A 25,747-nucleotide genomic window follows, 5' to 3' on the forward strand; every position below is an offset into this window, starting at 1 on the left:
GTATATAGTTGAACTAGTAGCAAGTGTTGACTTGAAAGGTCTCTTGATTACCCAAAGTGTAATAGAAAAGCAATAATTAGTTTTAGACATACTGTGGAAACTAGCAAACTATAAAAGATTCTATGAGGGGTATTCAATATGAAACGTTAACTTCACTGTCAAAGTTAACGTTTCATATTGGAGTTTTTACCTGCGTTAAAATATCGGGCGCGCTCCCGCTTATCCCCGTATTCAATATAAAATTAACGAAAACTGGAAACTCCGAAGTTGGATTTGCGTAAAGTTACGAATTTTTCCTTAAAAAAATTGTAAGACCCCCCTAAAGTTGTAAAAACATGGGGGATCACTATGGGTACCCCCATTTTAGCCTTTAATTGAAAGTCGGGGATTTAAATAGCCGCAGCAGGTGCTTTTTTCCCGACATTGAAGAAGTGATGCAGAAGAGCACTTAGGTTATTTTTTTCGTTTTTTTAAGTGGTTCCATCAAATTTGGGGTACATGAAAATGGGTACTAGCATATTTTTAAGTCCCTAAAGTAAATTTTTTAAAATTCTGCATTTGTGCACCTGCCGCTATAATTCTATTCTTCAAAACATCTGCCGCATACTTGCAGAATAGCCCTGAACCTATTTCCCTGTTATACAATTTTTTCCAAATTTTTTTTTTTACCCCAATTTTTAAATTAATTTTTTGGGGTGTCCCTATTTTTTTTTCTTTAAACTTTTTTTGACAGTTCTTTTTTTAAATGTCATTCCCAGGGGTGCAGGCTATTTTTTTTAAGCCTGCACCCCTAAACCCCAATTCTGCCCTTTTTTCGACACCTATTCAATGGTGAAAACTTATCCCCGTTTTTTATCAAAGACTTTTTAAAACGGCGATAAGTCTTTGAAATTGAATACGGTGTAAAAGTAAAACCTGTGATAATGACGTCATACCTCCGATATTAACGCAAAAACTATGTTTTCGCTCCCATATTGAATACCCCTGTATGAGATCATTCTTGCAGAGTAGACACTTATTTAGTGTTTCGCAGTGCTTTACCAAAAAAAAAAAAAAAAAAAAAAAAGGGAAGAAAACCTAAAATGTAAATTTCAAATGTTGAGCAACGCTGGGTTATATTCCAATTCATGTCAGAACTACACATTTAAAGATTATTCACTACAATGTTACACATATATTGCAGATCCCAGATCCTTACGACCTTTAACTTTTCAGAAGAACACGATTTTCGCCCAATAGCCAGTACAAAGGCATGCTCATTACTGTGTAACTGTCTCTCTCATAGCTCTGCCTACGCTGATAGGGGTCATTGTGGAGCCTGTAGTACTGTAAAGTCACTATATGTTATCTATGTATCACTTTCAGAAACCATGTTCAGGAGTGCCTGATGTGAAGGTGCAAAGTAATTGGTTTAACATGTCTGGTGTTAGGTCACCTGAAAATGAAACAGACACCTACTACCTGCTACATTATCTAGGTCCCAATTATTCAAGTGCAAATTACTACATGCTCGCTATTGCAGGAAAACATGAGGACACGTTAGATACAATTTGGTGACAAAGCAGCTCTGTCTTTACATAGTAAAACATTTGTTTGTTAGAGATTGTAATAGCCTGACTATGGTGTTGCTATAGATTCTAAGTGTCAATAGGAAGTCATGTATTTCTGCTATTTTGTACAGTGATTCAGGGCCAATGACACATGGAAAAGTAGTTAGACAGTATGGCTCTGCATAAAATAAAATTATATTGTTCATTGTGAAATAAGTCTACACCCACACAAAATCTAATAATTTCATCTCTTAAAGAATCATTGTATCTCTTCCCCCACACTACTTATTCTTTCCAGCATCATATGTCTCACCAAGACTAGAGGTTTATTCACTAAACAGCGGTTTACATGCTGAAGGTTTTCTGCGTTTTCCGCTGTATTTAAAGCAGCAATTTTTGGCGGGGATTTTTGTTTTCTAGACAATACTGCCTTTTAGTAAGTAACTATTTGTGTAGTAACGGCCCGTTGGCCGTCTATACAAATAGTTACCTGCCAGAGCAATTCCATCGCCCATTAGTAATTACCACGCCTAAAAGCACTGGGTTTTGCAGAACAAAAGTAGCTACATTCATCTAAAGTAGTAGTTATGGCGCCCAAAGCAACAGACTTTGCACATATTTCTTCTTGCACAGCAGAAGGCTGCAAGAAGAAATGTACCCACCATGGCTTTAGACGTCCAAACGGAGAAAAGAAAAAAACTTAATTACTCCGTCGGGCGCCCAATCATATAGACGCCCAGCGGGGCAAGTGGGGGGGCCTTCAAAGCAATTGAATTCCCCCCATAGAATTAAATGCATGTGATTGATGTTACTCTTGCAGCAATTACAAGAGTGCAGTGACTAGAGGTGTGAAGAACATCAGGGAATGGTGTTAAAAGTGGCTATTGGTATATCAATTGTGAAAGAGCCTAATAGCCTGCGATTTGCAGGTACAGAACGATTTCAGCGGGATATACACGGGTTTAGAGCCACATTTGGTTTTAATACAAAGCTAGCCTGGTTCTTCCTTAAACTAATTTTGGTTTAAATTTAGCAGTTATCCAGCCATTGCTCACATATCACAGGCTATTAAATATGGGCCAAAAAGTCAGTGTCATGTGTACTAGAGATTACACTGAAAACAGCAAAATAGGTCAATGGAGTTGAAAGGGGGAAACGTTATCAGCCTCTGCAGAAAACAAAAAATAATGTCTGATGCTCAGGAGACATTAGTAAGAGCTGCCAGCTGGGGGTATAATGGATGGATTATGCCAGATACAGTAATATATCTTCTTTAATCTGGCTTTAATTGTAACGGTGATGAGAAGACCTTATCCAGTTCTTCCTTCACTTGCAATACAAATAATGTTCTTCCTTAAAATGAAAACAGCAGTTCATCTTTATGTCAAAATGTAACTAATAGGCAGTTTCTTAGCAACACAACTGTTAAATGATTGGCATAATTATTATATCTATGCATTCTGACTTTATGAATGCTTATAAAATGCTAGTTCCCACTAACTATGGATGTAGAAGCATCACCATCTGAATAATCTGTAATGTAACAGCTGACAAACAATTTATTCAACTCATGCTTATGTGCCTTTTACCCCCCCGGGACTTCCATTATGCTTCAGAGGATGGCATTCACCTGTTAGTCAAAAAAGATTTTCTATACCATCACAGAGGACAAAAGGGCCCATACATCAGCAATCACAGAAAAAGCAATTCACAGATTGTGGTCCTTTCCCCCAGATTTAAAGATTCCCCAATCCACCAATCTGCGCCCATACATTACAGGTACTTTTAGTGATTTGCAGATAATTTTCAGCAAATCAGAGATCTGTCAGTCTTGAAAGGTTCATCATTTTATTAGCAAAGGTCTGCAAATAGGGTCACTGTTACCCAGTGGCGTAACTAGGGTATTTGGAGTCCAGAGCAAATTTGAAAAGGGAGCCGCCGCGGCCCCCCCCTCCCCCCGGATGTGCGCGGCAAATGAAATGGGCGTGGTCACTTAAAAATGGGTCGTGTCTACATGACACACCCCTTTTTTGTCATGACGTCTATCCCATTACCCACTGCAGGAGCCGGACGGAAGCCCGGCTCTTGCAATGGGTGCTGCAGCAGTCAATGACAGTCTATCTGACTCTCATTGGCTGCTGTTTAACACACGCATCGCCGCCAGCGCTGGCAGCGATGCGTGCGTTATGCACAGCTTGAGCCCACCTCCTAGCGCTATTGGGCAAGCGCTCAGGGGGAGGGAACGGGCTCAGCTGTGCAGCACAGGACCGGCGCTGGAAGCCTAGCGCCGGTCCTGTGTAAACGTGTAGCGCTGACCGCACTCACTGCGGTCGGCGCTACACTGGTGGCTAACTAGAGCGGGCCACACCGTGGCCGGTGGCGCCCCCCGTGCCGCCGGTCCCACGGCACGCACCCTGCCCGACCCCCTCTAGTTATGCCACTGCTGTTACCACAGAGTACTAATCTATAGCCCAGGTTGAGCACTGAAATTCAATATGTTGGACACCCTGATTTAGCAATTCTGATAACTTTTTATCTGAATCGGCAATCCCCATAAATTGCCAGTTTTTGTGACAACTATCTGGAAAATGCCAAATTGCCCCCAACCCATGCAGTTTCTCTTTCCTGCCTGCGGTGTCGATCTCTGCTCTGGGGCTTCTAGTACACTCAGCTAATGCAACAAACTGCTGTGATACAGACAAAAGAGTGTGCTAGAAGCACCAGAGCAGAGAGCTACACCCCAAGCAAGAAAGAGGAACTGCACGGGTTGTGAGAAGTGCAGGGTGCTAGAATGAACACTACCACACTACTAAAAAAATATATATATTTAAAAAAGTTCAGTACTGTGGGCGGCACTCCGGGGTTTTGTACAGCATTAACCCTGTACTCTCTCCCTTTACTCCAGTGTTTACTCCAGAGTGTCCAGTATCCATGCTGTAAAAAGCCCAGGAGTGCCACCCGTAGCACTGAACTGTATGTATGCTGGTGTGTCCGCATCTCGGCGAGCACCTGGGTACTTTTGTGTTTTAATTGGAGTGCCGGTCTATTGGATGTATATTTAAAAAAAGTTAAATAATCTTGCAAAATAAAAACAGAAACGTCAGACACTAAGGGGTAAGTTTACTAAAGTGAGCGTTTTTAGAAGTGAGTTTTAAAAGTGATGTTGCCCATAGCAACCAATTGGATTCTACTTAAAATTTAACTAGCACCTTCTAGAACAGTGGTGTCAAACTCGGGTCCTCCAGCTGCTGTGGGACTACAAATCCCAGCATGCCCTGCCACAGTTTTAGCATGCCCTAATAGCAAAACTCTGTCAGTGCATGCTGGGATATGTAATTCCACTGCAGCTTAAGGGCCCGAGTTTGACACCACCTCTGATTGGTTGCTATGGGCAACATCACTTTTAAAACTCTCTTCTAAAAACTCTCTCTTTAGTAAATTTACCCCTTAAAGTGTTAAAACTGTAAAAAGACAGCATAATCTACCAATAACAAATACATTTATGCATATGTTTCAGGGCAGGTTATTTGACAAATGTTTCCATCAAAGAGGATTTTTTTATGCAGACTTACCATCATGGTACCCCTAAATGACATAGCAGGACCTAAGCTGGTTAACAATAATATGGCTGTAAGATACACAACAAGGCGTTAAACATCTTAATTCCTGTTAATTCCTAAGTAAAGCAGTTACTAGAAACATCCAGAAGTAAAGAAGACCACACAGTGTCAGTTTTGGCCAACTTCATAATTTTATGCAAATCAAAATGTGGTTTGAGGGGACATTTTCAAACATCTGTCTAACCAACATCCTATACCTTCATGTGCCAAGATCATAAGTGCCTGAAGGTACCAGGGAACAAGCAGTTTAGCTCAACCGCAGATGATAGAATAAGACCAATTTGGTTTTCATGTATGGACATGGGGCTTCATTCAGCACGGATCACAAGTCTGCAGCAGCACGCTGCAAAATTCTGCAAATGAACGCGATAGCAGCACTATACCAAGATGCCCACCACCGTATAAATCCGTCCACTTCCCATTACATAAATCCACAAGTCAGCGAAAACATCAGACAAATTTGCACAGTTGTGGTTAAGCAAACCCTGACTCACAAACTGCAAAACTTCCTGTCACTATGTAGACCTCTGGCTGCATATGCAATCGCAGGGGCTAAATTATGCACATCCCTGTAATGTCGTTCAAACACACAGGCGCCTGAGTTCCTTCGACCCCCCCATTCCACTCCCAAACAGTGCTTCCTGTCACTCTGCGATGGCTCAGGAGTATCCGCTGCATTGGCAAGCTCATCGGACGACTCGCACTGCGGTGCATTTGCAGAACACAAACATCAACCGGGTGCGTGCATCCATAGACTTGCGATCCAAGTTGAATGAGGCCCATAGTTAACATACAGAACAGTTTTAATAAATGTAGGTACTTTATAATAAATATGGTATTTTTTTTATTTTAAGCACTGCAATTTCCACCTACTGAGTGAACCTCGCAGTCAAATGCTTAGGGGGCAATGTGTGCTACTGGGGAACCAAAAAGCTCAGAGGGTGATTCAGAGATGGACGCTAACAGCATCACTGCTGAGTCTTTGGATGCAGCAGCGATGCTAAAATCTGCAAAGGTGCAGCATGAAATCACCATCACGACTGTTGTATCCAATGTCCATTTGGGTAAAGCTGGGTACACATCTATAATTGTCGGGTCGATCACCCAATATCGGATGACTGGCCATGCTCCTGCTGCTGTCGGATCAAGAGGTTGCATCTTATGTGCGCTTAAAAATTTTAGACGTCGATCCGCAGATCTCATAGAGGAACGTACACACTGCCATTTTTAGCTACGGGGTTACAGGGTGCAAGCTGCTTACACTCTACTTGGCTGGTCAGGAGCAAAGGCGTGTACCCACCTTAAGCCTAAGCTTATTCAGACTGGCCAGCGAAACTGCTCAGCCGGGGCCAAGAAATCTGCACCAGAAAATGCAGATGCTGGCACGCCAACAAAATGAGACTGTGGGCCTGATTCAGCAAGATCGCTATTCTGCTAGATGGCACGCACCGCAGTTGCTAATATTAGCGGTGAAATGCAAATGTTTGCAATCACATTGCGATCACAGCATACCATAAGGATGCCCACTTCCCCTTACACACATCCGTATACTTGGGCAACATAGCGAAACAATCGGTAACATCGGACTCATGCGCACAGTTAAGGCAGGTCAGACCTCACTCGGGAATTGCTAACTTCAGGTCACGCTATGAGGCCTCAGGCTGCGTATGGTATTGCAGTGGATAATTTATGCATGCCCATGCAACACACTGGCAAGCCTGTGTTCGCCCAACCACCCCCGTCACTACCCACAAACGGCACTTCCTGTCAATCACTCTGCGATGGGAACTGCATAGCCTCTGCATACGCAGTTCCTATCACATTTGCAGGTTCGCGTAACGCGCATTGCGATGCATGCACAGTGCGGAAACATCGGGCGAGTGCGTGCGTTCTCTCATTTGCATTCCTTGCTGAATCAGGCCGTGAGCGATCTCACAGGATTTGTTCTGTACATGTTTAGTCCTCCTACCATCGAAAATGTAAGAAACCTTTTGCGTTTTCATAGATCTCTGAATCAGGCCCTCAGTGACATGCACACTGCCAGGAACTGAATGGTGTCTAGAATGGCTAAAATACATAAATATATATTACTGAATGTAACAACATACCCTTTCAAATAATAAACTTTGTCAACTTGAGAATCACTAACACACTACATCCTCTGACAGTAGTACCCGCTTTACACCGGCGCTAAAACCCAGGTAATTGCCGGGTTAACCCGGGTTGCTGCTCGGTGTAAGAGGGGCCAGGGTTGGATTCTCAGGTCGATTGACCCAGTAATCCAACCTGGGTAGCTTGCATGGTTTCACGAGGGAACATACTGTGTAACATTGCAGTGTAAACAGGTAACCCGGGTCGTCTGACCCGGATCCCGATTACAGCAGGGGAGATCCGGATTTCCCCGCACTTGAAGATGAGGTCATCCATGCTCCAGCAGAAGAGTTCCACTGCACATGGGTGTAGTGTGAACGATGTCGACCCGGAAATAACCCTGGTCAGTGCCACAGTGTAAAAGGGGTCTGTCCCTGGTCTGACCCAGTTTGGAACCATGTTCCAAATACTGGGTCAGACCTGGGACTTGGGTGCAAAAGGGGTATAGGTAGTAATGGATTCTGGGAGAGCAAATGTTAAGTCCCTCGGATTTGTTTATTATGGGAAACAAGTGTTTTTTTTTTTTTATAGGTATTGAATTAATGTCACATGCCTCAAATGTTATTAATACTATTACAATTGTAATATAGTTGTATTTGGTTTATGATTATCTCATCGCTCAAAGGTTGTAAAGTTAGAACCTTGAGTGCTAAAGCGTTGTGGCATATTAGCGTAGGAAAACATCATTTGTGCTTGTGTCCTATAGAGGTGTGAACAAAAATTTGCAAGGTTTACCTATCGCACAGGTTCTCAAACTCTGTCCTCAGGATCCCAAACAGTGCATGTTTTCCAGGTCTCCTCACAGAGTCACAAGTGAAATAATTAACTCCATCTGTGGATCTTTGAAAATGTGTAATGACCACACCTGTGCACCTGCTAGGTGACCTAGAAAACGTGACATGTGTGGGGTCCCGAGGACAGAGTTTGAGAACCATTGACCTATTGTAATGAGCAGAAATGCACGCAGCCAGAAATTCATCGGGAACTTATTGTTAACACTATCACATGCAGTCAACAAGGAAAGATTAATGAGGTTAATACATGCATTTGGCTTGACAGGATAACTACTTCCAATTTTCACACAAGGAACGGATGGCATAGTAAATCAGGAAGGGTGCAGCACCCTGCCCCACGGCCCGGCCTATATAAACTTAAATAAAGCCATGCAGCTACGGCCAAACCCTTTACTCCTCCAAGTTCATCCACAGCAACAAGTACAAGATGGATGACAGCTGGGAAGCAATTTGGACAGCACACGATTTTGAATACATGTTCAAACTGGAGAGCATTGAGAAAGCTAATTAAAACAGTAATTAGAAACAAATGGAACATGTATCACTGTCAATTGTCAAGCCCTTAGTAGTAGCTTGTCATGCACATGTATGCATGCATAGGTTTTCCTATTAAATAATATATCATGTAGTTAATATTCATTGTCATATAGTGATTGTATGTAGCATTGAAAGATGGTATGATCTGTATTTCACCAATTGTCTCAAACCTTTGCCTGCTTATGTAAATAATTCTAAAATATATAGAGGTTCCTTAAAATTCAAATGTTATGTCCAAAATAATCAGCAAATCATGAACAAATTTTATTTTTTTCTGAGATTTAAACACCTTCATATTTATGCATGTGTCACAGTCATTATATACTTACCTATATCACATGTGTTTTAATACAGATAAAGAGCTGTATAAAGTGGTAGTCAATTAAAGATCGTTTAAGGAAAGATGTGCAGGATGTAAACAATGTGACTGTGCCACAAACGATCCATACCCAACCACTGTTACAACAGTTTGTGTTTCTGAAAGCAGGAATCTTTAGATATACGCAGACAAATGTTGTGTTAAATAGTTATCGAAAAATAAAAAACATTTAAAAAATTGTTATTTATTTTTACCAGAGGACAGCTGGCACTGTAGAGGATGAGTCCACAATTGCCTCTGCCAATGTGAAGGATGACTCAACAATTGCCTCAGAAGAAGCACAGCGATTCTCCTGATGAGCCCCTAAGTTCTCATAATCGCCACACCTCACAAGTACATACATACTGAGCCCTGCATGATGCTGCCTATCTTGGTTGGTGGTAGAGGAGTTTAGCTTCAACCACAAAGAGGGCTTTGCCACAAAACGAATCTCTAGCACTCACTCACTTTCTTGCAGTAGTGGAACAAAACATTGTTGATTTTCGTGCTTGGTGACACCACAGTCTCATTAATTAACAGAACAGTTGAGGACTTTTAACAATCTTCTAATTAGTGATTAAAATGATGGCACAGTACTATAATAAGCAGATTTTTACACAGCAGAGCTCTCTGGACAGGAACTTCTAACCGGCTGTATAATTATAAATGAGGGGGGCTGTAATAGGGTAAGAGTTTGCAAAAGTGGCAATTTTTTTGTTATTTTGAGGCTGGATTTAATGCAGCAATAGTTTTAAATGGCAAACCCGCATTATTATAACGGCATACAGTAACTAAGCTGTTCTAAATCTTGTGGCAAAATCTGCATTTTTAAACGCTTCTGCCTCAGACAACAAAAAGGTCACTTCTGATAGTGGTTAATAAAGAGCAACAGTGAAGCTGAATTTTAGCAGAATATTTAGTAAATTAAAGGATATGTGAGGAATATTTATAAGGGCAAAAAGCCAGATCGCCAAATAAACCGGGTTTGGACGGTGACAGGGCTTATTTTGGAAAACATGCTGCCAGTAAGATCAGACAGCTCTCTATGTAACAAGTATTGCTGTGCTACTTTTACTGACGCTATACCTATTCTGTTAGCAACAGAATACGCCAGTTACGTTCAAAAAATTTACGTGATTGGCACATCGCGAAACCGTGACGGATCCGATTGAAGGATCGCAAGATCGGACGTCTGATGTATGGGGGGCCTTACCCAGCAGGGGTACAGGTGTATTTATTACTCTTCAACACATTTTATAAGATCCACAGGTGGAGATAAATTATTTAACTTGTGATATTGTGAGGAGACATGGAAACCATGTGCTGTTTGGGGTCCTGAGAACCTGTGGTCTATAGGGAAGGGGAGTATCGCACAGCAGCCTCAGTGTTTTATTTTTGTGTTAAATTGCAGTGTTGATTCTTTTTATCAGACCTATAACCTTGATATAGGAAATTTTGATAAATAAAATTATGGTTATGTAGCTGGAAATTTTATTTTTGTTTTTTGATGAAAATAGGTTATCAAATTAGAGCAATAATGCTGTTCGGCAGCTACAGTATGCTAAGTCATTGTGCCATCTATCACCAAGAACAGCTCACCAGACATAATGCCCTCCTGCAACTAAATAGTCACTCCAAACATGAGCATTGTGAGGGGGGAATTCAATGCCCGACAATGTTTCTGCCGGCATCACAATCTATAAATTGTAAGCTTGCGAGCAGGGCCCTCTTACATTTATGTATGTCTTTTATGTATGTATGTCTATCTTTTACAAGTAAAATGTTAATGTTAATTCAAATTGTAAAGCGCAACGGAATTTGCTGCGCTATATAAGAAACTGTTAATAAATAAATAATAAATCACAAGTTTTCACCCACACTCCATAGAGGTGTGAAGGAAAACTTTGGAATGTAGGCATTTCCATAATTGCCCGATATGTGTACAGCCTGGCATCATAGCGATGCCTGCCGGCACTACCTGCAGAATTGAATCTTCCCATTAGAAGCCATGAGAACTGATGATGGGATTTCTTTAATAATTTTATATTTACAGGATTGATCACCAACATGGCACAAGTGGGAGTGCTGGTTAGATGGGGAATATAACTTCTGTCAGCATAAAAATTCTGACAAAATTTCTATACTGGTGCGGTTTTCCCTATTTTATCAAGTGCACGTTTCAACTAGTACAAAGATATGACATTATCTTCAAGAGGCCCCCTAAGAGTACTAGAAAGATAATATACTGTTAAACAAAAATAAATCTTGTAGCTTCAATGAAAATTCAGATTAAATAAACGGCACATAACCTCTCGCATAAAAAGCTACTGATTGTAAGCTTGCGAGCCGGGTTAGCTTACAGCTTTGACAGTTAATAATTCTTCATTTATTATAGTGTTTGCACCCAACTGTAAAGCAATGTGGAGTATGCTGGTACAGGCTGAGTCTCCCATATCCAAATATTCTGAAATACCAAATATTAAAAAAATGTGAATTTACCAGCTACCCTGCAGCAACATATAAAGCTACCAAGTGCCATTTTAGTCACTTCCTGATAATGGCTGTATAGTACAATCAGAGCCAAGTTCAAGCACCAAAACAGCTGTTTGTATGCAAACACATTCATTGCCAGCAGTGTTCGGAGCACAGTAAAAAATGATGTTATGAAGCAGCAATGGCAGATCACAAGTTATTGGGGTGATGAGGAAAACAAAGGAAAGGGGAATAATAATAGCGTTAACCATCTTGCAGTCAATTGCAATATTCCCTGAATTTATGAAATGAAACAGTACATGTTTGGGAAATGAAGAACAACTGAATTAAAAATAACACAGCAGTCATGTCCGCCATACTTACAAACAGGGACAGTATGAATATGGAATCGATAAGGCACAGTGTAATGGTCACTAATATACTAGTAGTAAGTAACATCTCACTGGAGCAATGGTAACATTGCTAGGCCAGGGGTCCTGTATATGCACCACTGCAACTTGTACTTGATTTCCAATAAGTATAACCTAGTTATATAATAGAATACCATTAAATCACCACGAAGCAAAAAAAAAAAAAAAACGGGTGGAGTGGCACTCACATTTCAGTGTTCCGACACCTGAGGTGCATACCCCAGTAGTCTAGCAAAAAAAATTTTTGACGCAGCACATTTAGAATCCAATAGAAAATGAGAGCACCAGGACTTCTGCTTAAACGTTGGTTTATTACTCACATCACAAGCAGAGTCGACGTTTCGGCCATACTAAGTGACCTTCTTCAGGACATATAGACCCAGACATAGGGACAAGACCGCAGTATATCCCTTAGTGCAAGCCACCCTCCTTAAAAACCCACAGACTTAATTACGTGGGACACCACCGGAAGTGACGTCATCCATCTGTTCCAAACAACAAGATAATATTTACTAGCAATAAACTCACTTAATCTGGTACTCAATGGCATATTCAAATATCTAGATTCAGCCCTATTACCTCGTGGGGATTCTGTGACCCTAGGACTCTTCATTATGAGCTACTCCCTCAGTGTGTAAGGCTCCGTGAAAACCGGAAGTGCCGTTGTATAGCAACCAGTCCCGACAACAGAAGTCTCTAATCGTACTCTGACTCTGCTGAGAATATATCTTATTATTACAGGTTGAGTTTCCCATATTCAAATATTCCGAAATACGGAATATTTTTAGCATGAACAAGATAGTGATACCTTTGCTTTTTGATGGTTCAATGTACACAAACTTTGTTTAAGGCACAAAATTGTAAAGGGCCTTATTGCTTGTTATTCAAGTCCTCTGAAGCCACCTTGTTTAGCCTCCAGTGGTGTTGCTACCAGCAAGGTGCAAATCACGGAGGTGTCAGTTGCCTAGCAACTATCTCCACAAAAACACAAGTGACTTGGTGCGTACACACGGAGCGATTTAAATGCACGATAACGATATCGATGATATCGTGCATTTTTCGGTGACCAACGACATGCGATGTGCTGGCACGCATGGACGATAGCGATATCATCCATCACCCGTGCATGCAGGCCAACCTGGTCGATATCGACCAGGTTACTATAGGGACCCGCGGGTCGCTATAGACTGAGTTGGTGGTGTACTGGATGATCGATATCGATCATCCAGCACACCAGGAGGGTGCAGGACGATCAGACAGCGATAGCCGAACGTATGCGCGAGACGCAGATAGCGACGGGCAATGCGTCGCTCCGGGTATCGCATCAAAGGGGGCGTGCTGTCGATGTTGAGTGACAGCACGCCCCCTTTGGTGGGCGGGCAGGGGGGGTGGCTGCCCAAACGGAGGCGTTCCCATGTGATGTCAGTGGAGAGATTCCGGCTCTGTTAGAGCCGAAATCTCTCTGGGCTTGCGGCAACGAGACCCTACCACAAGGGTCTCGTCACAAGCCCGATGGTCGCGATGGTCTTGACCATCGCGACCATCTTCCTGGCCGCTCGCTATAGCTGTGGGTGGTCACACACAGCTATGCGAGCGGCCAGGAGGCCGTTCTAAAAATAAATAAATTTAAAAAAAGGACCGGCCCTGATTCAGAGCGAGCGCTCTGAATCAGGGCCTCTGTCTCCACCTCTTTTTGGTGGTGGCACACAGTCAATGATCATATATCTTAATACAGAAACTCGGTGACCAAGTAGTAGAAAATGGGCTGCTTACTGGTTTATCCGACCCATTGTTGGAATAGGCTAGTCGAATAGAAGAACGATGCTGCGTCATCCTTTCCCTAAAGGTTCAAGTGGTCTTGCCCACATAGAACAGTCCACATGGGCACTTCAAAAAGTAGATTATGTGGCCCATCTGACAGGACAGTCTATGGTTAATCATAATCTTTCTGCCACTATGTGGACGGGTAAAGAATTGTCCTACAATCAGTGATCTACAGGTTGTGCATCCAAGGCAAGAAAAACAGCCTTTCTTCTTTTTCAGCCAGTTACCTGGTACATCCTTTAATTCTCTCGGTATGTTGGTGCATAATAAATATATATATATATATATATATATATATATATATATATACACACACACACACACACACACACACACACATGTACACACAGCTTATGATTATTTCGAAATTTGATCCGTTTGTTCAAATGGGTAATCATAACTGTATTATTTCCCCACGTCACCATTCCACAATCCATGTACAGCCACAGGAGGGGCAGCTAACAGGGGGAAAGAAGGAGCAGCACATGTCACTGTACTATAGTGATTACATGTCAGCATAACCTGATGTCTCCGTCCCCGGGTCATTACCTTACGGCCGCTGACAGATGTGCCGGAGTACATGTAGTAGGCGATGCCGAGCAGCCAGAGGAAGGCGAAGCACAGCAGCACCCGCGATCTCCTCCTCATCGCTGCTGTTACAGACAGGAGAGCGGCGGCGGCGGCGGATGTAGAAGGTTCCCCACGTCCCACCAGGCAGCTGAGTAGAGAGGAGTGTGCGCTGGCCGCCCGCCCCCGTGCTCTCTGTCCCTCCCTCCCTCTACCTCATCCCCTCTGGCACCGACTCCTCACTGACTGCAACAAGGCCACTGACAGGAAACAGCGAACATCACCAGGTCAGGGGGCAAAGGTCGCGCTGTACTGGCTGAGCCAATCGGAGGCGGCGAAAGGGGGTGCCGGTGGGGGTGGGTGGGATCAGAGTAGTTACCATGGTTACCTGATGCTGTTCCACCCCCTCTGCCTGTGTGTAATGGACGCTGCGAGTACAGGCAGTGAGAGCAGCAGCACTCTGTGTACCACGTATCATAGCAGTGTTTCCCAACCTCGTTCCTCAAAGGCACACGTACAGTCCAGGTTTTAAGGATGTACATGCTTGTGTACAGGTGGTTAAAGCAAAATAAGGCCCCCATGTATCAACAAAGGTAAACACCAGCAGAATTTTTCGTTTAGTATCACTGTGATACAAACGAAAAATCCACTATTATTTACCGATACCCCTCCGGCGAGGTGTAGCGGAGTCCTCCTGTCTGCGAGGTCCTACGCTGGACTGCTGGCAGTGACGGTGATCTTGTGTAATGCACATGAGCGACGGTCCTTCTGCGCATGTGCATGACACGGGGACCCGGCAGTGCCTGGAAAGCTTCGCTGGCAATGGGGATCGCATTGCTCTCGCCATCTAAAGATGGTGAGAGCACTAAAGGGGTTATGGTTCGTTGATAAATGGAGCCCTAACTAATTAAGTCACCTGTGATCAAGTATGGCTATCCTTACAGCCTGGACTGTTTGAGCACCGAGGTTGGAAAACACTGATGTTTAGGGATAGACAGCAATATAGGGACTCTCTGGTAGCCTTATCCATGTGGCTTATTTATTTTTGTCTAACTTCACTCCCTAACTTCACCAGCATTTAAAGGAAAAGTCATTAATAATCAAGATGTTTTAGAGGTCTATTTATTAAGCTGAAAACAGCTATTTCTCCATTGTTTTCACTGCCGACAGAGTTATTTTCAATATATCAAAAGGTTAACACCTGAGATATCCGTTACTGGTATACCAGAAGTTCCCAAAGGCTGCCTTTACAGTCCAGGTTTTAAGGATATCCATGCTTGAGCACAGCTATCTTTAGTACAGTCAGTTCTTTATTTAAGCTATGGCTATAAATACAATGAGCTCAGAGACCCTTGTTGCTTTTGTTTGCTATAGCACAATGCTGTGTATACACAGGAGAGAGAGATCCAAGAACACGACTGTCTTGTGTAATGTGAAATCAATCTCTGGTTTAATGGCGGCAAACTACATACATTTATAGTTTCGAAAGTACACATCTGTCTTCGATTACATTTAGAAAAAACCACAGGGCTGGGTAAAGATTTGGAATCGCATACCTTACCATATATGTACATATGCTTTTCTGTGAATATATGACTGAGTCTGCACACGGAATTAACTCTTTCCTGCCCTATGCATTTACTTACAATGAATACGTGGCATACTTGAAAAGACTTTTAGGATACAAAATGAATTCTATACTTCCACATTTTCCTCCTTTTCGATTCAAATCTTACATACTATTGTTTTTTCTAACTTACCTAGCCATGATCCACCCCCTATGTATTTGGTCCCTACTTCACACAACAAGTTATCCCCCCTAACGAGGTAGCTGCATGGGGCAGTGCCCATTCAAGACCATATAGGCGATGAGTCTCTTAGTCCCTATAGTCCTGAATCTTCCTTTTCATCCGTATCCTTGTAGAAGTCTTCTATTTTTGCCATACATTGTTCGCACAAGTCTCTGCAAAGCAATGGTTCTCTTGTCTTGCAGATTACACAGAAGTTCTGGGCGTATTCATGTAGCAGGATCATAGTTGTCTTTGACATTTCTTTAGATGCTTTAAACCTAGAACAGTAATCAAGTGTAAGTATTTTCCTTATTAACCATACAACAAATCTAACAACAATATAAATGATTACTACTAATGCAAATCCTTTAGCTATTAACATGAGGATACCTGAAAGCCAACCTCCTATCCCCTTGAACCAATTTGCTGGATTCAACCATGAAAACCATCCATTACTATCAATATCATACTCTGGATCATTATGCGTCTTCCTAAACTGCTCCTTCAATTCCTTGACTTTCTTCAAGTGTGCATATATTGGGTCAGTAAAATTATCAGCTATATAATTACAGCAAGCAGGTCCCACTATCTGACACATGCCCCCTTGTGAGGCCGTTAGATAGTCCAGAATCAGCTGATGCTGTCTGAGAATCTTGGTATGATACTTTAAAGTCTCATCAACTATTTCTAATACATCCAATATTTCACCTGTAACGTTGTCAAATAATTTAGCTAATGCTTCTATATTATGAGCATTCTGTATACTAAGTCCGGATATTGATAAAGCTAGGCCCATTTTCTTATACCATGGGATATATACTAAATCATGAGCATGAGATTTACTTTTTATAAGATCCTTCCTTACTCGATGATTTGCTGGGCTATTGGTTATATCTATGGTTTCTGCTATCCATGAGGCTGGGCTCAGTCTTGCTATAGTGCAACTGCCTGACCCTCCCCAGGGTAGAAATTTATATGCCTTATTACCACACATAAATTAATACCCTTCTGGTAGTAAATGCTGTCCAGTTTTAATTACTTGTTGAGCATGCCATAACAACCTTGAAGTATTTTTTACAGGGCAACTCTCTAGCACGTGATATATACCTTGGTCATCCGAAGTGCATCGTATATCATTTGTGGTGTTATCCCAAACACTGGAATGATTGAGATATTGTTCCCATCTAGTATCGCTAGTGTTATATTCTATTAGTAGTTGTTGTATCGGTACCTCACCAATTTAGCGAATTACTTGTTTAGCATAAAAGGTAACATTTACTTTAAAATTAATAGTTCCTAACTTTAGGTTTGCATTTTTAGACCCTTCATTTTTAATATTAACACAGTCGTCTTGATAGCACATTTGGCCAAAATTGTTCCACTGGTCAAATGAACCATCACGTACTGCTTTCCAAAAGGGGGGTTGGGTCCACCCAGCCACAAACAATTGTACTGCTGAGTTGTTAAATGGCTCATGTGTCAATTTTATTGGCCTAGTCCAGGTGTCTATATCTTTACTTAATTCATCCCAACTTACTGGGGTTGCCACATATGGCATGGTTTTAGCTGAAATCGGGGAATGTGTACAAATCCAACAATCAGTGAGGTTAATACCTTGCATTAAACGATAGTGCATTTGCAAGAACTTGTTATCCCATATTTCATTAAGCTGTTCATGCAATTCTCTTTTAACTCTTACCAAGGATTGATTAGTTCCATTTGTACTATTAAAAGCATCATTACCCCGTTTATCAATTCCTCAAAATTCATTGCTAAAATAAGTATAATAACCATAGCAGAACATAGAATACATCCCCACAAGCCTCTATCAGGATTGGGGCCTAAAAGCATATATTTATTAATTTTACTCCAAATCCCCTTGTGTAAAGATCTTGCAATGCGATGCGTGTATCCACGTATTTTTCTCTGCCACCTTCACCGCTGTAGGAGTTGTCAGGAGAACCTGGTAAGGACCCTCGTATCTGGGCTCAAGGACCTTCCTCAGATGTCTTTTGATGACTACCCAGTCTCCAGGCTGCAGCTTATGAGAACTACAGTCTGCATTGGGATCTGGAATAGATGAAAACACCTGATGGTGGATTTGAGTTAGTTGTTTCTGCAACTGTATCATATAACCAGTCAGATCACCATGTAGATGTTGCAACTGCTGAGGAAAGTAACAACCAAGTTTGTATGGACTACCAAATAGTATCTCATATGGTGTCAGCTTAATCTTTTTCAATGGGGTATTTCTTACAGAATGTAGAGTCATTGGAAGGCATTCTACCCAAGTTTTACTTGTTTCTGTGTCACACGCTGCCCTGGACACCCCAGAATCAGACCCCGCCGCTTACCTTTGCGGGTGCTGACCCGCGCTGTCTTCCGGCTCCCGCGCCGTACTCCTCTCTCAGGGCGGTCTCCACTGTTGGATCCACAATGCTGACACAAGTTGCCAGTGCAACTAGTCTCTTAGTTTTACTAAGTGAGCCTTCTCACTGTGCTCCAAAGGTGTTTCGGCTATCCAGCCGCTCCACGTAGCTTCCCAGCTACCAACGTCTCCACTCGGCTACCCAGCCGCTCCATGTAGCGTCCCAGCTACCAACGTCTCCACTTGGCTACCCAGCCGCTCCACATAGCCACCCAGCTACCAACGTCTCCACTCGGCTACCCAGCCGCTCCACGTAGCGTCCCAGCTACCAACGTCTACCCATGGCTATCCAGCCACTCCACGTAGCCACCCAGCTATCAACGTCTACCCACGGCTATCCAGCCGCTCCACGTAGCCACCCAGCTACCAACGTCTACCCACGGCTATCCAGCCGCTCCACGTAGCCACCCAGCTACCAACGTCTACCCACGGCTATCCAGCCGCTCCACGTAGCCACCCAGCTACCAACGTCTACCCACGGCTCTCCAGCCACTCCACGTAGCCACTCAGCTCCAACGTCTACTCACGGCTATCCAGCCGCTCCACATAGCCACCCAGCTACCAACGTCTACCCACGGCTCTCCAGCCGCTCCACGTAGCTACTCAGCTACCAACATTTACCCACGGCTATCCAGCCGCTCCACGTAGCCACTCAGCTACCAATGTCTACCCACGGCTATCCAGCCACTCCACATAGCTTCCCAGCTCCTAACGTCCACTCAAGGCTATCCAGTCTTTCCAAGTGGCTTCCAAGCTACCACGCTACTTCTACATTACTCCAACTCCCCATCAGTTCACTGCTCCCTCTCATGCGGAGGAACTTTATTAAGCCAAGTCTCCTCCAGCGAGCGTCTGCGCCAACTAGTACAGGTCCTAGGCCCAGTCCGGGAACACAGCCTCTAAATCCCACATCTGTGACAGTTTGCACTGGCCCAATGGACTCGGCAAGTGGTCAAGGATCTGGGGTAGATCCCTCGCAGGATGTACTATCTTGTCTGGAAAGACAGGAGACCTCTCAGACCCAGTTGATCCAGTTCATCAAAGATATGTCGTCACACTTGGACAACATTCAGTCCTTATTGGCTCATCCCGCTCCCGCTGGCTCCCAAGTCGCCTCTCCTCCTGTGGTGCCACCTGCTCCTCTGCTTCTACCTCCTGCTCGTCTTCAGCTTTCCCCTCCGAGCAAGTTCGATGGCAGCCCCAAATTGTGCAGGGTTTTTTTAAACCAATGCGAAATCCAGTTTCAGCTACAATCCGCCAATTTTCCGACAGCCAGAACCAGGGTGGAATATATCATCTCTCTGCTCTCTGGCCAAGCACTCGACTGGGTCTCGCCCCTTTGGGAGAAGTCAGATCCTTTGCTCTCCAACTACCCCAAATTTATTTCCACATTTCGCAAGATCTTTGACGAACCTGGAAGAATCACTTCCACATCAGCTGATATTCTACGCCTCCGTCAGGGTAGCAGGACCATCGGTCAATATGTAGTCCAGTTCCAAGCTCTGGCTTCAGAACTCGATTGGAACGAAGATGCTTTCATCGCTGCCTTCTAGAGTGGCCTTTCAGAAAGGCTCAAAGACGACCTAGCTTCCCGTGACCTTCCAACCAATTTGGATGATTTAATTTCCCTTTGCAACAAGGTGGATCTTCGTCACAGGGAGCGTGCCTTGGAAAGAGGCAGACTTGATCGCGGAAGGCCACATCCAGCTTCCCGTTTACCATCTCCTCCTGTGGGTGAAGAACCCATGCAGGTCAACCGCTCTCGTCTATCGGCTGAGGAACGACAGAAAAGGCAGAGGCACAACCTCTGTATGTACTGCGGATCTCCTCAACATTTAGTTAGATCCTGTCCCATCCGTCCTATTCGTCCAGGAAATGCCTCCTCCTAACTTATGACAGAGAGGTTAAGTTAGGAGTTGCCATTGAATCACATTGGAAGTCTGATTCCACCATCCAGGCTCATTTAAAGCTTCCTCGAGGTTCCAAAGCTGTATTTCTAGATTCTGGAGCAGCAGAGAACTTTGTCACTACGGACTTTGCCCAGAAACATGAAATCCCCATAGAAGCGTTGCCTCGAGTCATCACTTTAACCGCCATCGATGGTAGTCGCATTACTAGTGGAACCATCACCCATCGTACAGCACCACTTAGACTTACCATTGGAGTGCTCCATACCGAACAACTGTCCTTCCTAGTGATTCCCAAAGCCTCTCATTCTTTAGTCCTCGGACTACCCTGGCTACAGAGACATTCACCACAAATCGATTGGACCACCATGCAAATAATCTTTGGGGTTCCAATTGTTTCAAAGGCTGCCTTCAGCAGGTAGTACCTGTCCGATCTTCCATCTTACAGGATTCTAATAACCTGCCCAAAGCTTATGGTGTTTTTTTTGACGTCTTCAGCAAACAGAGCACGGATCTATTACCACCCCATCGTGATTGGGACTGTCCCATAGATCTGATTCCCGGAAAGAATCCTCCTAGAGGCCGAACCTACCCTCTATCTCTCCCTGAGACTCAAGCCATGTTAGAGTACATCAAGGAAAACTTAAGTAAAGGCTTCATTCGACCTTCCACGTCTCCAGCCGGGGCTGGATTCTTCTTCGTAAAAAAGAAAGACGGGGGGCTGTGCCCGTGCATTGACTACCGGGGTCTTAATGAAATAACTATTAAGAATCGCTACCCTCTTCCTCTCATAACGGAGTTATTCGATAGAGTCAAGGGATCCACAGTTTTTACCAAACTCGACATAAGAGGGGCCTATAATTTAATTCGTATCCGTCCAGGCGATGAATGGAAAACGGCATTCAACACCAGGGATGGGCACTACGAATACCTCGTTATGCCCTTCGGCCTCTGTAATGCTCCAGCCGTCTTCCAGTTTTTCGTCAAAGAAATCTTCCGGGATCTTTTGTACAAGTGTGTGGTCGTTTACTTGGACAACATTTTGATTTTTTCTCAAGACCTCCAAACTCATCGAGACCAGGTGAAAGAAGTCCTTCTGAGGTTGCAGTCCAATCAACTTTTTTGCACATTAGAGAAGTGTCTCTTTGAAGTCTCAACTGTACCATTCCTGGGGTACATCATCTCCGGAACTGGCCTTCAAATTGATTCTTCAAAGCTACAAGCCATTCTTGATTGGTCTCTTCCTTCTTCCTTAAAAGCCATACAAAGGTTCCTAGGATTTGCCAACTATTATCGCAAGTTTGTTAAAGGTTTTTCTACACTGGTAGCTCCTATTACCGCCCTCACCCGTAAGGGAGCAGATCCAACTAACTGGCCCGTCAAAGCTACCTCGGCATTTCAGCTCCTTAAGCAAGCCTTCATCTCCGCTCCCATCTTAAAGCAACCGGATTCCACCTGGCCATTTATCCTGGAGGTGGACGCTTCCTCTGAAGGTGTCGGTGCTGTGCTCTCCCAGCGGTTTGAAGATGAAAAACTTCATCCTTGTGGTTTCTTTTCCCGGAAGTTTTTGCCTGCAGAAAAGAACTACACCATCGGAGATCAAGAGCTACTCGCCATGAAACTAGCCCTCGAAGAATGGCGATATCTTCTAGAAGGAGCTCACTACCCCATTACCATTTTTACAGATCACAAGAACCTGCTTTATCTTAAATCTGCAAATTGCTTGAACCCTCGTCAAGCCCGGTGGGCAATGTTTTTCTCCAGATTTAACTTCAAACTCTCCTATCGCCGTGGCTCACAAAATCTCAAAGCCGATGCACTCTCCCGTTCCATGACAAGCAACCCTGATCTACCCATGGAACAGCCCCAACCAATCCTAAATCCCGCTTTCTTCGCCTCTACCAAATTATCTTCTATACCCCCGGTTGGGAAGACTTTTGTTGTTCCAGAACTCCGCAAGAGGTTGCTGCATTGGGCCCATGCTTCCCGGTTCTCTGGACACTTGGGTATGGATAAAACCCTTGAATTCATCCAGCGGTCCTATTGGTGGCCTTCGATGAAAAAGGATGTCAGGTCTTACGTATCGTCATGCATCAAATGTGCCCAACACAAAATACCTCGGCGGGTTCCACACAGTCAACTCCAGCCTCTTGCAATTCCATTTAAGCCATGGACTCATCTCTATGGATTTCATCTCTGATCTTCCTCCATCTCGGGGCCACAACACCATTTGGGTTATTGTGGATCACTTTTCCAAAATGGCTCATTTTGTACCTCTTACTGGGCTTCTGTCTGCACCTCTACTCGCCCAGAGTTTTATAAAAGAGATCTTCAAGCTCCACGGCCTTCCTCAAGAGATCATCTCCGATAGGGGAGTACAGTTCGTAGCGAAGTTTTGGAGGTCACTCTGCTCAGCTCTTCAAATAAAACTCAAATTTTCTACCGCTTATCACCCCCAGACCAATGGTCAGACCGAAAGGGTCAATCAAGACCTGGAACAGTTCCTGCGCACTTTTGTCTCCTCCTCCCAAGATGACTGGATTGAGCTTCTTCCTTGGGCCAAATTTGCTCACAATAATCATTATCACACATCCACCAACTCAACTCCTTTTTTTACAGTTTTTGGTCATCATCCTCGAGTGCCAGATTTCCCTCTTCTTCCAACATTAGATGTGCTTGCGGCCAAGATGTCTCTTCAACGGTTCTCCAACATCTGGGAAAAGGTTCGTTCCTCTCTGACTAAAACCTCAGCTCGGTACAAGAGATTTGCTGACCGCCATAGACGAGCGGTTCCCAAGTTCCAACCTGGGGATATGGTCTGGCTCTCAACCCGAAACCTAAGACTCCGAGTACCCTCAATGAAATTTGCCCCGCGGTACATTGGTCCATTCCCAATCGTCAAAGTCTTGAATCCTGTGGCCTACAAGCTAAAACGTCCTCCATTCCTTCGCATTCCAAGCTCTTTCCATATTTCTCTTCTAAAACCACTGGTCTTAAACCAATTTCAGAAGGTCCTTCCCAAAGCTTCTAGTGTTCAAACACAGCAAGGAGAGGAGTTCGAAGTTGACAGAATCTTAGACTCCCGTTGTCGATACAATCGTCTTCAATACCTCATCGACTGGAAAAATTATGGTCCGGAAGAACGAATCTGGATAAATGCCTCCGATGTCCATGCGCCCCGTCTGGTCAAAGCGTTCCATATGAAATTTCTTCATAAACCAAGGAAGTGTCCGGTGGCCACTCTTGAAGAAGGGGGTACTGTCACACGCTGCCCTGGAGACCCCAGAATCAGACCCCGCCGCTTACCTTTGTGGGTGCTGACCCGCGCTGTCTTCCGGCTCCCACGCCGTACTCCTCTCAGGGCGGTCTCCTCTGTTGTCCTCTGGAGGGTCCCGCTGCTGTGCTGCTTCCACGCTGGCTCCTGCTGATCGCTGGTCTCCGCTGGTTACATCCAAGAAGCGCTGTCCTCCGGTCCATGGGCGCAGCCATCTTGGATTGCCCATGTGACTCCATTCCACCAATGAGGAATCTTCTCCTTCTTTCTCAGCCTGTCAGCTCTCAGCGTCTACTATAAAAGGATCCCCAATGCTGACACAAGTTGCCAGTGCAACTAGTCTCTTAGTTTTACTAAGTGAGCCTTCTCACTGTGCTCCAAAGGTGTTTCGGCTATCCAGCCACTCCACATAGCGTCCCAGCTACCAACGTCTCCACTCGGCTACCCAGCCGCTCCACGTAGCGTCCCAGCTACCAATGGTCAGACCGAAAGGGTCAATCAAGACCTGGAACAGTTCCTGCGCACTTTTGTCTCCTCCTCCCAAGATGACTGGATTGAGCTTCTTCCTTGGGCCGAATTTGCTCACAATAATCATTATCACACATCCACCAACTCAACTCCTTTTTTTACAGTTTTTGGTCATCATCCTCGAGTGCCAGATTTCCCTCTTCTTCCAACATTAGATGTGCTTGCGGCCAAGATGTCTCTTCAACGGTTCTCCAACATCTGGGAAAAGGTTTGTTCCTCTCTGACTAAAACCTCAGCTCGGTACAAGAGATTTGCTGACCGCCATAGACGAGCGGTTCCCAAGTTCCAACCTGGGGATATGGTCTGGCTCTCAACCCGAAACCTAAGACTCCGAGTACCCTCAATGAAATTTGCCCCGCGGTACATTGGTCCATTCCCAATCGTCAAAGTCTTGAATCCTGTGGCCTACAAGCTAAAACGTCCTCCATTCCTTCGCATTCCAAGCTCTTTCCATATTTCTCTTCTAAAACCACTGGTCTTAAACCAATTTCAGAAGGTCCTTCCCAAAGCTTCTAGTTTTAAAACACAGCAAGGAGAGGAGTTCGAAGTTGACAGAATCTTAGATTCCCGTTGTCGATACAATCGTCTTCAATATCTCATCGACTGGAAAAATTATGGTCCGGAAGAACGAATCTGGATAAATGCCTCCGATGTCCATGCGCCCCGTCTGGTCAAAGCGTTCCATATGAAATTTCTTCATAAACCAAGGAAGTGTCCGGTGGCCACTCTTGAAGCAGGGGGTACTGTCACACGCTGCCCTGGAGACCCCAGAATCAGACCCCGCCGCTTACCTTTGTGGGTGCTGACCCACGCTGTCTTCCGGCTCCCACGCCGTACTCCTCTCTCAGGGCGGTCTCCTCTGTTGTCCTCAGGAGGGTCCCGCTGCTGTGCTGCTTCCACGCTGGCTCCTGCTGATCGCTGGTCTCCGCTGGTTACATCCAAGAAGCGCTGTCCTCCAGTCCATGGGCGCAGCCATCTTGGATTGCCCATGTGACTCCATTCCACCAATGAGGAATCTTCTCCTTCTTTCTCAGCCTGTCAGCTCTCAGCGTCTAATATAAAAGGATCCCCAATGCTGACACAAGTTGCCAGTGCAACTAGTCTCTTAGTTTTACTAAGTGAGCCTTCTCACTGTGCTCCAAAGGTGTTTCGGCTATCCAGCCACTCCACATAGCGTCCCAGCTACCAATGTCTCCACTCGGCTAGCCAGCCGCTCCACGTGGCGTCCCAGCTACCAATGGTCAGACCGAAAGGGTCAATCAAGACCTGGAACAGTTCCTGCGCACTTTTGTCTCCTCCTCCCAAGATGACTGGATTGAGCTTCTTCCTTGGGCCGAATTTGCTCACAATAATCATTATCACACATCCACCAACTCAACTCCTTTTTTTACAGTTTTTGGTCATCATCCTCGAGTGCCAGATTTCCCTCTTCTTCCAACATTAGATGTGCTTGCGGCCAAGATATCTCTTCAACGGTTCTCCAACATCTGGGAAAAGGTTCGTTCCTCTCTGACTA

General features: G+C 44.3%; 2 protein-coding genes across 2 annotated transcripts in view; both read right to left on the bottom strand.

Moving 5' to 3' along the window:
* The window catches only part of GALNT2 (polypeptide N-acetylgalactosaminyltransferase 2), a 135,065-nt gene extending 120,528 nt beyond the window's left edge, over nt 1-14,537 (bottom strand). The window contains exon 1 of the mRNA XM_088448977.1: nt 14,287-14,537. Coding sequence (XP_088305103.1) covers nt 14,287-14,385 — 99 coding nt within the window. The 5' untranslated portion in view covers nt 14,386-14,537. The remainder of the gene's footprint in view (nt 1-14,286) is intronic.
* A 1,216-nt stretch (nt 14,538-15,753) lies between these two features.
* On the bottom strand, nt 15,754-18,721 carry LOC148503975 (uncharacterized). The gene is made up of 2 exons (XM_088448946.1): nt 17,963-18,721; nt 15,754-16,372 (listed from the first exon to the last, which is right to left on the bottom strand). The coding sequence occupies exons 1-2, from the start codon at nt 18,364-18,366 to the stop codon at nt 16,189-16,191; spliced, it is 588 nt and encodes a 195-aa protein (XP_088305072.1). The 5' UTR covers nt 18,367-18,721; the 3' UTR covers nt 15,754-16,188.
* Nucleotides 18,722-25,747: the final 7,026 nt, after the last annotated feature.

The sequence above is a fragment of the Taudactylus pleione genome, unplaced genomic scaffold (genome assembly GCF_031769625.1).
Source record: "Taudactylus pleione unplaced genomic scaffold, aTauple2 ptg000473l, whole genome shotgun sequence".
Lineage (NCBI taxonomy): Eukaryota > Metazoa > Chordata > Amphibia > Anura > Myobatrachidae > Taudactylus > Taudactylus pleione.

Coding starts and splice junctions, on each gene's coding strand:
- LOC148503975 (XM_088448946.1), bottom strand. CDS start 18,366: ATGACTCTACATTCTGTAAGAAATACCCCATTGAAAAAGATTAAGCTG. Junction 16,373..17,962: donor TTTACACAAGGGGATTTGGA/GTAAAATTAATA, acceptor TTACTGTTCTAG/GTTTAAAGCATCTAAAGAAA.